General features: G+C 47.9%; 2 protein-coding genes across 2 annotated transcripts in view; one reads left to right on the top strand and one right to left on the bottom strand.

Moving 5' to 3' along the window:
* Positions 1–1,465: 1,465 nt before the first annotated feature.
* LOC101349554 (cone-rod homeobox protein-like) lies at positions 1,466–3,502 on the top strand. The gene is made up of 3 exons (XM_012557024.1): positions 1,466–1,562; positions 2,190–2,359; positions 3,023–3,502. The coding sequence occupies exons 1-3, from the start codon at positions 1,466–1,468 to the stop codon at positions 3,500–3,502; spliced, it is 747 nt and encodes a 248-aa protein (XP_012412478.1).
* Positions 3,503–13,684: 10,182 nt separating this feature from the next.
* The window catches only part of SELENOW (selenoprotein W), a 51,372-nt gene continuing 48,627 nt past the window's right edge, over positions 13,685–16,429 (bottom strand). Inside the window, exon 6 of the mRNA XM_012557023.2 lies at positions 13,685–14,079. The gene's annotated coding sequence lies outside the window, so the exon portion shown is untranslated. The remainder of the gene's footprint in view (positions 14,080–16,429) is intronic.

Raw genomic sequence — 16,429 nt, 5'->3', positions numbered from 1 at the left:
TAAAGATTTATAGCCTGAAACAGCAACTCCAAAGACTAGATAGGAACCTTAGGGGGCAATGAGTTTATGTTAATGTGGGAGGGACAACTTAAAGAAGGTGAGAATGGATGCACAACTCGAAGAATGTAATCAATATTACTGAATTGTACATGTAGAAATGGTTGAATTAGTGTATGTTTTGCTAGTATATTCTTAACAACAACAAAATAATAATAATAAATTAAAAATTACAGCCTTGGAAACCCTATGGGGCAGTTCTACTCTGTCTTATAGGGTCACTGTGAGTCAGAATCCACTGGACAGCAGTGGGTTTGGTTTGGGTTTGGGGCAGAGGAAGGAACTCTGGCGGCACAGTGGTTAAAGAGCTGGAAAGGTCAGCCTCTCCGTTGGAGAAAGATGTGGCAGTCTGCTTCCATAAAGACCACAGCCTTGGAAACCCTGTGGGGCAGTTCTGTTCTGTCCTATCTGGCTCCTGGGAGAAAGACCAGGCATCTAACAACAACAACAAATCTTTTGGGGAGCAGATCGCGGAGTCTTTCTCCCACAGAGCCACTGAGCGGGTTTGAACCGCTAACCTTTCAGTTAGCAGCCCAGCGCTTAGCCGTTTGCGCCACCCAGGGCTCCTTCCTCCTAGCGTAGTGGGAACTTTTCCTTCCAGATTAGAACGGTAATTGGTTTCTAAATGGAGAGTCTTTTCTACAGCAGAGTTTCACACAAGCACTACTAAAGCCAGTGGCAGAAAGTTCGGGAATATCTGGATAAACTTATGTTAAACACTTGAACTTTAGTTCGTTTTGATAATATTTTACTCAAATTAATTTTTTAACACGTATCGAATTGGCTTCCCAATAAGCCTAGCACCCCAGGCACTGGATGTATAGCTCGCCCCTTATCTGTTGCTGCCCCTGCTAGACTGAGAATTCCCTGAGGGCAGGACCAAGGCTGTCTTGAGCACACACTTTCCCCAGCTGCCAGCACTGGGCAGCCAGGCAGTAAAGCCAATTGCCTTCCAGTCAGCTCTGACTCATGGCGACCTCATGTGTGTCAGAGTAGAACTGTGGTTCATAACGTTTTCATTGGCTAAATAGATCACCAGGCCTTTCTTCCCAGGCACCTCTGGGTCGACTCTAACTTCCAACCTTGGTTAGTAACCAAGTGCCAGCATTAAACTGTTGTCCCACCCAGGACTGCTCAGTAATGAAAGGATCATTGTACCTCCTTCGAGGGGCGAACTGCAGGGTGGGGCTGAGAGAGGGAGGGTCCCGCACCAGCAGGGTGGGTCTGGGTGGGCACAGCACAGATAAACCCGCTGCGGTTGAGTCGATTTCCACTAATAGTTACCCTATAGGACAGAGTGGAACTGCCCATAGAAGTTTCCAAGGACCTGCTGATAGATTCCAACTGCCAACCTTTCGGCTAGCAGCCGAGCTCTTAACCACTGCACGGCCAGGGCTCCGCAGCACGGATGGTGGGCCTTAAACCCCCAGGCCGGGCTGGTGAACAGCCTCGCGGGCAGAGGAACGGAACAGGAGGGAGGATGCTGGAGCCTCAGTCTCTCCCAGGTGAGTCCCAGTTGTGGGGAAGGGGCTGGTTGGGGCCTGAGCCAAAGTGGGGGGGAGGTTGGGATTCTGTGTAGAGGCTGGGGAGTGCCGTCCTAGCCACCACCACTCCCCCCACCCCCACCCCCGGACTGAACTTGCCTAGGACAGCATCCTGCGCTGTACAGTGGGAGGGGGAAGGAGGCTTAGGGTGTTTGGGAACTGAAATTAAATTGAGCAGGGCGAGTTTAGCAGAGGACTGGACACCCAGTGCACCCCCCCCAAACAAGTGTCAGCGTGGCATCAGCTCTTGGATGGGAGCGATGGGGCAGCGGGAGGTCGGAGCTGACCGCTGCACCACCTGAGTTGCTCTGGGGTGTGAGCCCACCCTGCCCTATCTCCCCTTGCTGTGGGCCCTGTGATAATATGGGAGCTGTTATTACGCCCATTTCAAAGATGTGGACGCTGGTGCCCAGAGAGGCCCAGGCTGTCAGGGCTGGAAGGTGGAGAGCCAGGGCATGCCCCCAGGGCATCTGGGTCCAGACGGACGCTTCTGCCTTTTCAACTTGCGCCCCTGCGGCTCACCCGGACCTGGCCCAGGAAGCGGAGGGTCGCCGGGGGTCTTTTCTGACCCTGTTTCCCTGCCTGCAGGCTCTGCGCCATTCCAGGTCCCCCCGCGGAGGCAGCGCCAGGAGCGAACCGTCTACACCCAGGAGCAGCAGCGGGAGCTGCACGCTCACTTCGAGAAGAACAAGTACCCGGACTACGAGGAGCGGAACGCCTTGGCGGACAAGCTCGGTCTGCGGGAGCATAAAGTGCAGGTCTTAACCCCGGGCAGTTCCCTCAGTCATAGTGGCCGCCTGTGGGCGCACAGGGGCTGGGCCTTCTCCTCCTCCCAGAGCTGGGTGTGGACCCAGGACCCCGAGCCCTACTCAACCCTGCGCCAGGCCAAACCAGCTAACACCGCGGGGCCCAGAGTGACGCCGTCAGGGTCTCCCGGTACCCAGCCCGTCCGACCCTCGGGGACCCTTTACGCGGACCCCTTCCTGGGCTCCTGGGTGCACTCTGCCCCACCCCCCCACCCCCACCTTCTGTCCTCTGTCTCTTACTCCTCGGTTCTCTTGAACTCCACCCCCTCGAAAAAAAAAGGTTGCCAGTTAAGTCGATTTTGATTCATGGCGACCCCATGTGTGATCCATAGGGTTTTCAAGTCTGCGGCCTTTTGGAAGCAGATCATCAGGCGTTTCTTCTATGGAGCAGTTGGGTGGGCTTGAACTGCCAACCCTTAGGTTAGCAGCCAAGCGCAAACCTATTGCCTCACCCACGGACCTTCCCTGAACCTGAGGGACCCTCTAATTGGGCCTAGGGCAGAGAGAGGCGTTAAGGCCGTCGCTGGCAGGGAGCAGCCTCATTCCCAGGCAGATGCGGGTGCGTGAGCTCCCGCTCCTCTTTCACGCCTCCTCCCTGTCCCCTCTGTCCCACAGGTGTGGTTCAAGAACCGCAGGGCCAAACACACTCGGCAGCAGCGACAGCAGCAACAGCAGCAACTGCAGCGATTACAGGGCAGGGGAGGCCAAGGGGCCCCGGACATGTGCCCCCCGACCCCAGCGGGTCCCACCTTCCCAAGGGGCCCTGGCTTCTGCACCCTGCCTCCACCCAGCAGCCCCTTGGTCATCTTTCCAGAAGCAGAACCCGCAGGCTCCAGCCCCGGCCAGGCTTGCGGGATCCCTGCTCAGGGCGCCCAAAGGGACCCCCCGGCCGCCCCAGCCCCAGCCTGCACCCAGGACCCCTGCGCCGCGGGCTTCTCTCCAGACCCCGCGTCATGCCCTGATTTCACCGGGCTCTTCTCATACCAGGGCCCCTTAGGGGGGCCCTCCCTCATCCCCACGATGTCTGAATACCAGGCAGGCGCTGATTTTGTGGACTGGAACCACGCGGACGACACGAACTTACTGAGTTTATAAGGGCAACTGTGCCAGCAGCATCCTGCAGTCTCACGAGGGGCCAGACGGAGGCGCTGTCCCAAGCTATCTGCGAGCTAGCGGGGACTGAGCGGTGGCCAGTTGTGACTCTCCCACGCGAGGACGCGCCACCGTTTGTTCAGCCAAGTGCTCGTGTTGGGCTTGTGCTCGTGTTCACTGTGTGGGCATCACAAGTTGCACGACTCTGAATGCCTGGGTCCTTGTCATTCATGGAATTGGGGCTCAGGGCTGTGCGCGGGCGTAGCTTTAGTAGATGTGGCCCTAGAGCTTTCCAAGGATAGTTCATTCTGGACCAGCGCGTTCGTGGCCCGCAGTTAGGATTGTGATAGTTTTTATGGCTCCCCATTTGCTGGGCTGTGACTTCGTTGTGGTTGTAATGTTCATTTCCCTGACTATGGTTAGGCTGAGGCTTCTAACGTGCTAATCCAGTAATAGGAACAGTTTTTTGCCCATGTTTATTTCCATTGATTCTGGAATAACCTCTTGGCAATTAATGTGTTGCAAATATTTTTTCCCATTTGTATTATTTTTTCATTAGTAAAATTTCTTGATTTTAATTTTATTGCAGTGCTTCTCATTTAATCCAGTGGCAGACTCATGTGTTCTAAAATAAAATTTTTTTTAAAAAAATTAAAAATTTACTAGATTAAAAAGACATATTGTGTCAAACTGACAAAAGTTTTTAAAAGCTGATGTTTATTGTCAGTCATGCTGGGTGTTTGTAAATTGTATTGATCTTTTCAAAGAACTAATTATTTGTTTCATTGATTTTTCCCTATTGGTTTCAGTTTCATTGATTTCTGCTCTTTGCTATTTCCTTCCTTCTACTTGCTTTGGATTTATTTTGCTCTTCTTTTTCTGTCCTGAGGTGGGAGCTTAGTTTGTTTGGTTTTTTTCCTACTGTATGCATTTAGTACTATATATTTTCCTCTCAGCATTGCATTAACTATTTCCTACAAAATCTTTCATTTTCATTCAGCTCAATGTGACTATCCTCCAGACTTTCTCTTTGACAAATGGGTTATTTAGAAATGTGTTGTTCAGGTTCCAAGTTTGGAGATTTTCCTGTTTTTCTACTGATTTATACTTTGATTCCTTTCTGGTCAGAGAACATGCTCTGTGATTTCATTTGTTGAGGTTTGCTTTATGGCCCAGGATATCTTTGCTTATTTTTTGTCTAGTTATTCCAGCAATTGTTGAGAAGGGTGATGAAGTCTCCAGCTATAATTGTGAACGTATCTCTCCTTTCAGTTCTATAAACTTTTGCTTCACATATTTTGCAGCTCTGTTTTTTGGTGCATATATATTTAGGATGGCTACATCTTCTTGGTACATTGACCCTTTTGTTGTTATATAATTTCCTGTCTGTCTATGGTAACTTTCTTGTTCTGAAGTCTATCTGATATTCATATATCCACTCCTGCTTTCTTTGGATTGATGTTTGCATGATATATCTTTTTCCATCCTTTTACTTTACCTGTCTATATCATCATATTTGAAGTGAGTTTCTGGTAAACAGCATACAGTTGGTTTTTTTTTTTTTTAATACACTCTGCCAATCTCTGTCTTTTAATTGGTGTATTTAGATCATTTACATTTAATGTAATTATTGATGTTAGTACTTAAGTCTTCCATTTTATTTTTTGTTTTCTGTTTGCTCTCTTTCTTTTTTTCTGTTTTCTTTTACCTACCCTCTTTTGGGTTACTTGAACACTTTTTACAATTGCATTTTGATTTATCTATAGTGTTTTTGAGTATATCACCTTGTGTGGCTTTTTTAGTGGTTGCTGTCGGTGTTACATTATATGTACATAACTTATTACAATCTATTGATGTGTCATCATTTTACCAGTTCAAGTGAATTGTAAACCTTACCGTCCTCTATGTCCCTTTACGCTCTCCCATTTATAATTGTTTTATGTATTTCCTCTACATTCATTTAGATAGAACCACATTAGACATTTTCATAATTTTTGCTTCAACATTCAAACAATTTAGAAAACACAAGAGGAGAAGAAAAGTATATTTATTCATATTTTTGCTTACCATGTTCTTTCTTCCTTCCTGATGTTCCAAGGTCCTTTTTTTTTTTTTTTGCTAAATCATTTTCTGTTCAGAGAACTTCCTATAGCCATTCCTTTACTGTATGTCTGCTGGCAACAAATTCTCTTTTCCTTCATCTGAGAATATCTTGATTTCCCCCTTCATTCCTGAAGGATGTTTTCACTGGGTATAGGACTCTGAGTGGACAGTTTTTTTTTTTTATTTTCAGCACTTGAAAAAAAAATTATGTGGATTTCATTAGATTTATCCTGTTTGGGATTTACTCAGCTTCTTGAATCTGTAGGTTTATGCTTTTGGCAAATTGGGGGAACTTTTCAGCCATTATTTCTTTAATACTTTTTCAGCCCTGCTCTCTCTCTCCCCTCCTTCCGGGACCCCAATGACAATAAATGTTAGATTTTCTTATTATGTTCCTACAGATCCCTGAGGCTCTTTGTTTGTTCAGTTTATTTTCTCTCTGTTGTTCAGATTGGGTAATTTATTTTATTTTATGTTGGACTTCACTGACTCCTTCCTATTTCCCCTCCATTCTTATTAAGTCTATCCATTGAATTTTTTTTTTTCAGTTATTGTGCTACCAGGGCTCCTTCCACAATATGATAATTGTTTTACAATCTTTGTCAGATAATTCATACATCTGTGTTATCTCAGTGTTAGCATCTGTTGATTGTTGTTTGTTTTGTTTTGTTTTTTTCATTCAGTTTGAGAAATTCCTGATTCTTAGTATGATGTTGTTATTAGGTGAGGTGGAGTCAGTTCTGACTCATAGCAACCCTATGCACAACAGAATGAAACACAGCCCAGTCCTGCACCATCCTCACAATTGTTTCCATGTTTGAGCCCATTGTTGCAGCCAGTGTGTCAATCCTTCTCATTGAAGGTCTTCCTCTTTTTCACTGACCTTCTACTTTACCAAGCATGATGTCCTTCTCCAGGGACTGATCCCTCCTGATAACGTCCAAAGTACATAAGAGGAAGTCTCGCCATCCTTGCTTCCAAGGAGCACTCTGGCTGTACTTCTTCCAAGACAGATTTGTTTGTTCTTCTGGCAGTCCATGGTATATTCCGTATCCTTCACCAGCACTATAATTCAAAGGCATCAATTCTTCAGTCTTCCTTATTCACTGTCCAGCTTTCCATGTATATGAGGCTATTGAAAATCACTTAGTCCTCAAGGTGTCATCTTTGTTTTTTAACACTTTGAAGTGGTCTTTTGCAGCAGATTTACCCAATGCAATATGTCATTTGATTTCTTGACTACTGCTTACTGATTGTAGATCCAAGTAAAATGAAATCCTTGACAACTTCAATAATGTTCCACTGCTATTCATAAGGTTTTCACTGACAAATGTTTTTACAAGTAGATTGCCTGTCCTTCTTCCTAGTCTGTCTTAGTCTGGAAGCTCTGCTGAAACCTGTCCACCATGGGTGACCCTGCTGGTATTTGAAATACCGGTAGCATAGCTTCCAGCATCACAGTAACATGAAAGCCACCACCGTATGACAAATTTGACAGATGAGTGGTGATGAGTGGTTTTTTAATTGAAAACTAGATATTTTGTGTATTATGTACAATGGCATTCTGGATCTTATTTAAATCTTCTGATTTAGTTGTTTTCCTCTGACATCACTGTGGTAGGGGAGGAGGATATGCCTCTTCATTTCTGACAGGTGAGGGTGGAAGTCCACATTCCCCACTTGGTCTCCACTGACACCCAAGATTTAATCTTAGGACTTTACATAATTAGCCCTTTATATTTCATGACATTTTTAACGATACATTTTAATTTCACTTTTTATCTGTTCACCTTCTATATAGCGGTCAACTGAGATTTTTGTGTTTATTTTGCATACAGGAATCTTGGTGAACTCTTATTAAATATAATAGCTGTAGATTATTTGGGGCTTTAAAATTCGAAAATCGGTAAAATTCTCGGCGACCTTGTAAATAGTCCCTGCACAGCCACAGAGCATGTCCCCTCCTTCCATACCTTCTCCTTCTCTCCAGACCGTCCCCTTCCCCGTTTCTTCCCACCTCAGGGAGCCCATCTCCTCCCTTCCCTCTGCCTCTCACTTCCTCTGCTACCCCCTTGTGGCTGCCCTGATACCTGCGTCTCCCAACTGCAGGTCCTCTGTCCCTGTCCTGGTCTCATTTAAGCAAATGCTCCAATCCTCTTAGGCCAGGCCAACCTCAGCAAAACATGGGAGGATTAGAGGGGATTTGGAGAGACACATGACTGGCTGTATTTGAAGGGGAGACAGACTGCCAGGATGTAATAAAACCCCTCCTGCTTATCAGACACCCTGGTAGGGATGTACGTGGAAAAAAACACCAAGATCCCACAAGGAGACTGAGAAACAGAAAGGGAGAGATTGAGAAGCAGAGAGGGGAGGACCGAGGGGCAGAGAAGGGGGAAGACAGAGAGAGGGGAGACCGAAGGATGGCGGGGGGGGCGGAGACGGGACAGAGAGAGGGGGGACCGAGGGGCAGGAAGGGGGATACCGAGGGACAGAGGGAGGGAAGACCCAGGGCAGAGAGAGGGGAAACCAAGGGTAGAGGGGGTGGAGGCTGAGGGGGAGAGAGGGGTGACCAAGGGACAGAGACGGGGGGACCAAATGGCAGGCAGAAGGGGAGATTGAGGGGCGGGGAGAAGGGAAGACTGGGACAGAGAAAGGGGGAGACCAAAGAACAGGGAGAGGGGGAGACTGAGGCATGAGAAGGGTTCCTTGCTCTCAATCAAAACAGACAGGTTCCACGAGCATGCATCACTTTCTCTGTGACAGCAGCTGTTCCTTATGCTCTAACATCCTTGCAAAAGGTCCTTCAAGGCCAGCAACCTTAATCCCTTGCCTACAGGGGGTTGCACTAAATGGCAGAGGGTTTAAGTGCCTTCCTGAGGAGACAGCAATTGTCTGAGCTGAGCATGAACCCAGACTGCCCAGCTAGAGAGCACAGCCCTTAACCCCTATGCTTTGTCCAGTTGTGCTGAGCCCTTCTGCTTCTCGGACCTATCTGAAGAAGGGCATGTGGACAGCTGGACATCCCTAAGACTTTGGATAACAACTCTACCTTCTCCATGTGTGTAGGGTGTGAATTATATGGAATTGTGCAATTAACACACTCAGCACCTGTGCCTGGCTTACAGGAAGCGCTGTGTAGATGGGTGGTCTTATTACTTTGTGGAGTTCCTGGGTAGTGCATTCGTTTAAGCTCTTGGCTACTAACTGAAAGGTTGGCAGTTTGAATCCACCCAGAGGCACCTTGGAAGAAAGGCCTGGAGATCTGCTTCTGAAAGGTCACAGTCATTGAAAACCTATGGAATGCAGTTTTACTGTAACACGCATGACACACATGTAAACCCGGCCACTGAGTCCAGTTGACTCTTCTGCATTTTAAATGCCCCCTCCCTGCCATATCTCTTCCTTCCTCTGTCTCTCCCATCCCCTACCCCTCTGCCCCTTTCCCATTCCCTCTCCTTCCCTGGTCTCTCTCCCTCCCCCTGTCGGTCTCTGGGTATCTCCCCAGTAGGTTTCCCTGGCCTTGACCTCATCTAACTCACCCTCCACCCCAAACGTCTTAAGCCAGGTCAACATCTGCAGAATCTCAGCCAGGTCAGCTCAGCTGCAGAGCATGAGAGACATATTGGCAGACAATGTTTGTCCTAGTCACCTAGTGCTGCTGTAACACAAATACCACAAGTGAGTGTGACTTTAAAGAACAGAAATTTATTTTCTCACAGTTCTGGAGGCTAAAAGTCCCAATCAGAATCTTAATCACGTTGATTTCTTCCTTGTCAGTAGCCCTGGGCATTCCTTGGTTCCTTGGCTTGTAGATGATCCTCACATGACATCTGTCTTCCCCTTCTTCTCTTGTGTGTGTCTCTGTGTCTATTCTGGTCTTTTTATAACTCAGAAGTGATTAGGTTTGGGATCCACCCTACACCGGTATGACCTCCTTACCAAAACAAAAGAAAACCCCTATTTTCAAATAGGATCATAGGTCCCTAGGTGGCACAAACTGTTTGCACCTGACTACTAATCTAAACACTGGTGGTTCAAACTCACCCAGTGGTACCATGAAAGAAAGGCCTGGCAATCTGCTTCCCATTAAGATGACAGCCAAGAAAACCCTATGGGGCAGTTCTACTCTCTGCACACATGGGGTCTCCACGAGTTGGAATCGACTGGACGGCAATTGACAACAATATTTTCAAACAGGATCACCCCCACAGGTACAAGGGCTAGGAATTCAACACATATTTGGGGTGAGGGGCAAACAATTCAATCCATAACAATGTCATGACCTTCCTCAACCCCCATGCTCCCATCTCACCCCTCCCTGATGCGGTGAGGCTTGGTAACAGCAGTAGGTGCTGTGGGGACCTCTCCGTTCCCGTCCCCCACGGAAGGCCTGGTGGGGATGCTCTCAGGCAGCGAAGGGGAAGCTGTGAATCTCCTTTCCCTGTTCCTCTCACACCCACTTGCCCAGTGGAGAGAATAACATATTGTAAATGATCATGAACACGCTTGTATTTGCATATTTAATTTAAATTTTTTTTTAATACTCCGTTTTCTGTTCCTTCTTTTGGTTGCACCCTGCTGTCCACGTGGATCCTCCCGTTGAGCTCCTCCACCCCACAGGCACGTGCGCTCTTGGGTCAAGTTCAAACGTGTGGGTCCGTGGTTTGGAATCCTGGGCTGCCATATTGGTGCCTTCAGAGTCCTTTCCTGGAGATGGTCTAATACCAGGTGCTTTTCTTCCCAAGGAGCCCTGCTGGTTAAGCTTTTGGCTGCTAACCAAAAAAGGTCGGCAGTTCAAGTCCACCAGCCACTCCTTGGAAATCCTATGGGGCAGTTCTACTCTGTCCTATAGGGTGGCTATGAGTCGAAATCAACCTGATGGCAATGGGTTTTATCTTCCCAGTGTGTGTCAACCACATTATGCTTCTGTGATCAAACTAAACAACAGTTGGATATTTCTTCATATTACATCTTACAGACGCCAATCAAAAAAAAAAAATAGTTGCCATTATTTCTTACTCCTGGGAACCCCCAGTGTGTGTTAGAGTAGAACTGTGCTCCATTGGGTTTTCAATGGATGATTTTTCGGAAGTAGATCACCAGGTCTTTCCTCCAAGGTGCTTCTGGGTGGGTTTAAACCGCCAACATTTTGGTTAGCAACTGAGCTCTTAACCATTTTCGCTACCAAGGGACTCGCTTATAGACACCAGCTGAGGTTAAAATGACCCACTGGATATTCTACTTTCCCTTCCAGATAGTTCCGTTTGGAGCTTGGAAAGGACACTTGGTGTTTTGCCCCAATTCCCTCAGGTCCCATCTATGGCATCTCTGTGCCCCTCCCCCAGCTTCCCTGTGCTTTTTGCCCCCAATGGGCAACAGATGCAACTTCTTGGGATGGCTGACCGCAGACTAGTGAGGGGCAGAGAGTGGGAGACTGAGGGGAAAACAGAGGGAGACCATGGGACAGAGAGGGGGGACCTAGAGGCTGAGAGAGGGGAGGGGAGGGGCAGAGATGGGGGATCGAGGGAGGGAGTGACCAGGGACAGAGGGAGGGGACCAAGGGCCAAGGAGGGGACCGAAGGACAGAAGGGGGGAACAAGGGGCAGAGATGGGGGGACCGAAGGGCAGAGAGAGGGGGATATTGAGGGGCAGAGAGGAAGACTGAGACAGAGGGGGAGACCGAGGGGCAGGGGGAGGGGGAGACCGAGGGACAGAGAGAGGGGAGGCTGAGGGGCAGCCAGAAGGGGACCGAGGGGCAGGGAGTGGAAGAACCGAGGGGCAGAGAGAAGGGAGATTGAGGGGCAGAGGGAGGACCAAGAGACAGAGGAAAAGAAAGACTATTTCCCTACTTCTTCCCTCCGCCAAATTACTTACCCAGAGAGGTGAAGTCAACTGTCTGAGGTCGCTTCGCTATTGGGTAGTGAAGGTGGGAAGGGTTATAGACTGATTGAAATAGGGGCTGAGGAGAGGTAGACTTTGAGGAGAGAGGAGGCATATTTTCCCCTTTCTGATTTCTTTAAAAAGTGTCATACACCAGGCCTAAGATCATGATTAACTATAATAAATGACAACGACAGTGATTCCTGGTGATCCACGGCGATCCAAGGGGATAAACTGGGATCTACAGCGCTTCCATCTTGCCTCCCGGTCATCCGCGGGGATCCGATGTGATCTGAGAAGATTGCAGTCCTCAGGTTCGGCCACACGGTGTCGCTGCTAGAAAAAGAATTCACTGCGTCTCCAGGATTTGCGATTTGAGTGTTGTCGCTTACTTCTCTTTCCTTTGAAGGTGTAAAAATTTGCTTATTGTCTTGGTTAAGACCAAAGAGGTTCATGGCACTCTATCTTCTATGCCTAAGGTAAAATTAAAGGACTATGACAGATACGAAGCCCTGGTGGCGCACAAGTTAAGAGCTATGGAGAGCTATGGCTAATGAAAAGGTTGGCAGTTCAAACCCACCAGGCGCTCCTTGGAAACCCTATGGGGCAGTTCTACTCTGTCCTATAAGGTCGCTATGAGTTGGAATCAACTCAACTTTTTTTTTTTTCCTACACTGGTATGACCTCAACTGATCGATTAGATTGCGTCACGGAAAGTGATTCTATTAGAAGGTAGCATAAATGGTTAAACACTCGGCTACTAACAGAAAGGTGGGCGGTTGGAATCCAGCCAGAGGTACCTTGAAGAAAGATCTGGAAATCTACTTCCAAAAGATCGTAGCTATTGAAAACGCTATGGAGCGCAGTTCTACTCTGACATACATAGGGTCGCCATGAGTCAGAATTGACTCAACAGCAACCGGTTTTTCTTTTTTTTTTTTTAAATATGGGTTAGGAATAATCGGCCAGAGTTCCTACACATAGCCTCTCCAAGTGACTGGGCTCTCTCTCTGCCAAGTGACCCAAGGGGGATTGTTCAGAAACCAAGTGCTCTGAGACCCAGAGGAGCTGTGTGGCTTCTTCTGATGTAGACTTGGAGTCTCACAGCGCCACTTAGTCACACGCCCACCCAGGTTTAAAAGGGGTGTAAACTGCAGCTCTCAATGTGAGCGAGGGCAAAGATTTTGGGGCCACGGCAAGAATTCTTATTTAAACGAGGAATCTGGGTCTCACATGAACATCATCACTACACTTGTTTCCTTGCATGCATAACCTGCATGTTATAAAATGTTTACTTAGCAAGACGCCTGGCACATAGGGAGCACTTGAATTAACCCCCTCATCTGCATGCCCAATCTGCACAATTAAAAAGACATAAGAAATTGGAATTGATGCATTTGAACTGCGGTGCTGGCCAAGAATACCAAATACACCATGGACTGCCAGAATAAACAAACCGGTCTTAGAAGAAACACCACAATGTTCCTTAGAAGCCAGGATGGTTAGACTTTGACTTGCTTACTTTGGCCATGGCATCAGGAAGGGCCAATCGCTAGAAAAGGATATCCTGTTTGGTAAAGTAGAGGGTCAGTGAAAATGAGGAAAACCCTCCATGACATGGATTGACATGACAATAGCTGTTAACAATGGGCTCAAACAAGTGATGAGAGGGACCGGGCAACACTTCATTCTGTTGTGCGTGGGGTGCCATGAGTCAGGGGCTGTCTTAGTCACCTACTGCTGCTGTAACAGAAATAGTTTGAGTGGATGGCTTTAACAAATTTATCTTCTCAGTTTATAAGGCTGTATGTCTGAATTCAGAGCACTGGCTCTGGAGCAAGGCCCGTGTCTCTTCAGCTTCTGCTTCCTTGGAGATCTCCATGTGTCTTGGCATCTATCCTACCCCATCTCTCTTTCTACTCACTTGTTTAATCTCTTTTTGTATTTCAAGAGATTGACTCCAAATACATCCTATGCTAATCCTGCCTTGTTAATGTAACAAAGACCACCCATTCCCAAATGGGATTATAACTGCAGGCAGAGGTCAGGATTCACAACATATATTTTGGGGGGCCCTAATTCAATCCCTAAAAGAGACCGATTCCACGACAGCTAACAAAAAATTTCTGGGGCTGGGGACTGGAGGGAGGAGGTTCCGGAGGGTAAAACAGGGTCCACTCAGACACAGGCCCGATAGGGTAAACTCATCCAATGTTTACTGAATGTGAACCATTGCAAACATTGCCACAACCTGAGACACTCACTCACTCACTCATTCTGATCCCCCTCTTAGCTCCCCTTGAGACGGGACCTCCCCCAAACTCTGGGGGATGGAAAGGGAGATATGGGGAACGCAGGGAGAGACAGCAAAAGCAGGGGACAGGAAGGCAGTAGGGCCAGTGTGAAAAGCTAGATTCTTGGAATGGACACACACACACACACACACACACACAGAGGCAAAGACCAGGGGCGTCAACCTCTGCCCCCACCCGGCGGACACGAGAGATTCTAGGAAAGACCATGTGTCCGGAAAACATTTCAGTCCTTCCTGTCATGAAGCGTCTGCCAAGAGGGGCTGAGCCAAGGTCCCTGGGCTGTGGAGAGAAAAGACAGTCATCAGGGAGGCCAGCTTGTGGACACAGAACCCAAGTTGGGGGTATATGGTAAAGCGAAGAAGGATAATGGGGAGATGGAGGGAAATGCAGACCTAGACAGAAACTGAGGCACGAGGAAAATGGGAGGCCCTGTGAGGGAATGAAATCATAACCCAGCGAGTTGGGCCAACAACCTAGTTCTTAGTTGGTCAGCATGTCTACCTGACCAACCACCAATAAAAACCCTGGACACCTGGCTCAAGTGAGCTTCCGTGGTTGGCAATACTCCATGCATGTTGTCACACACCCTTGCTGAGATAATCGGGCGCTGTCCACAACTCCACAGGGACAGGACAAGTGGAAGCTTGCTCCTGATCTCTCCTGGACCCTGCCCTGTATGCCTTTTCCCTTTGCTGATTTTAATATGTATCCTATCACTGTAATAAACCATAACTGGGAGTACGGCAGCTTTTCTGGGTTCCATCAGTCCTTCTAGCAAATTACTGAAGCCAAGTGTCATCTGTTGGGCAGAGGCTTGGGGCAGAAGTGTAGCAAGGCGCAGATGGGAACACTTGCCCCGGGGTGCAAGTCCACCCAAGGGGGTGGCAGATCAGGACCAAAACGACATTCTAAGATGCCACAAATATGAAAGACACCTGAGGCATCAGGACAAAAGCAGGAAGGTGTTTCTGCTGATGTGTCACTGCTATCAACATCTATTCATCTTGAAACTGGGGGGCCACAACTTAGACTTTGTCCCCGGATGCTCGTTAACCTTTGCTACACCTCTATCTTGGGCACCTCTCAAAACTGCACCCATGAAATACCCAAACTGCAGTTTCCCTCCTCCCTCTCTCTTATATTAACCCCATTTTTGCTTATGCTGGATAAATTCATCTAGAGTCCCAGATGACCTTGTAGACTCCAAGTAAACCTCCTGCTTAACTAAGCAGAGGCCTTTGAGCTGACAGTCTGGAATTGCCATAGGCAGCGTATTTACGCAAGAGACGCACTCCACTTTATCTTCAAGGATTCAAATTCCACTGAGGTGGCACCCTCATCCCTTGTAGCAACAGCCCACAATTCATTCCGCTCCTACAGCTTTGAGATTATGCAGGTCTTAACTTTTTTTTTTTTAATTTTGGGAGAGTCACTTCATTTCATAATTGAACGAAGCGAGACATTACTTGTATTTTTATGCTGCATTATTTCACCAAGTTGTATTCAAATTGATGCCGGGTGTGATCTCACTGTGCTGTGGTACGGAATTCTTGGAAGCGGAACTTGAGTTTCAAGCATCTGAGAACCAGTTTTCTGGTACAAAACAGCCTGGGAGCAGATGCTTGGGTCCACAGTATACAGACATGTGATCCTTGTCTCAGAACACCCTGGGGTGGGAACTAGTTCTTAGTGGTAGGAAGTGGTTCTAGGCTCTAGAGCGTCAGGAACCAGAACTTGGTTCTGGACTGGGCTGAAAACTGGTGCCCAGGGCTAGAGTAGGTTGGGTTTCCATCTCATCTGCAATGTATTGGCTTGGAAACTGGAAATCAGGTTTAGAGTGTGCTGGAAAGCAGTTCTACGTTCCAGAGTAATCTGGAAATTGCTACTTGTTCTAGACTGTACTGAGTTGGTGTGGTGTGATGGATTGCTCTTATACGGCCTTTCTCGCCATGGTCTTGTTAACTGCCACCAGATGACTGAGTGAGACTATGTAAATAAAGTGCTTGTGGCCCATCAAGGGGATTGAATAGCTTGCTAATAATGCAAATAAAGTACGTTACCTTCCTAGCCCAGAAGACAGAGAGCTGTCACACCAGAGACAGCACACGAGACAGCGAGAAGCAGTGGCAGAGAAACGGCTGCAGCAAAACCAGGAGACCAGCACAAGATGGCATGGTGGGCTTCCCAGCCCACAGAGCAAGGAGGCTAGTGTGGGCGTGCCGAGTGAGCGCCTCTGGGCAGGAGGCTTGCTGGCAGAGTGGGGTGCCTCCAGGCACTTGGCAGAGCTAGGCTCACTGACCCAGAGAGAGAGCTGAGTGCCTTCGGGCGAAGGCCTACTGGCAGAGTGGGGTGCCTCTGGGCACTTGCTGGAGTAGCTAAAGATATTTTGAAACACTGGTCCGAGCAGGACAGGGGCGCAGAGGCGCATGGGCCAAGAGGCCAAGGGCTAGAGAGAGACCTGCCTGCTGGCACAGCTGAGGAAAGGCTGTCCTGATTGAAAACTATACCCTAAGTCATTCCTGATCCTGAACTGTACCGTTACTTCCCTAATAAACCCCATAATCATGAGTATTGTCTGTGAGTTCTGTGTGGCCATTGCAACAAATTATCGAACCCAGCAGAGAACTAG

This window comes from Trichechus manatus, unplaced genomic scaffold (genome assembly GCF_000243295.1).
Source record: "Trichechus manatus latirostris isolate Lorelei unplaced genomic scaffold, TriManLat1.0 scaffold00087, whole genome shotgun sequence".
In the NCBI taxonomy this organism is placed as follows: Eukaryota; Metazoa; Chordata; class Mammalia; order Sirenia; family Trichechidae; genus Trichechus; species Trichechus manatus.
This window is presented reverse-complemented; position numbering and strand designations above follow the sequence as displayed.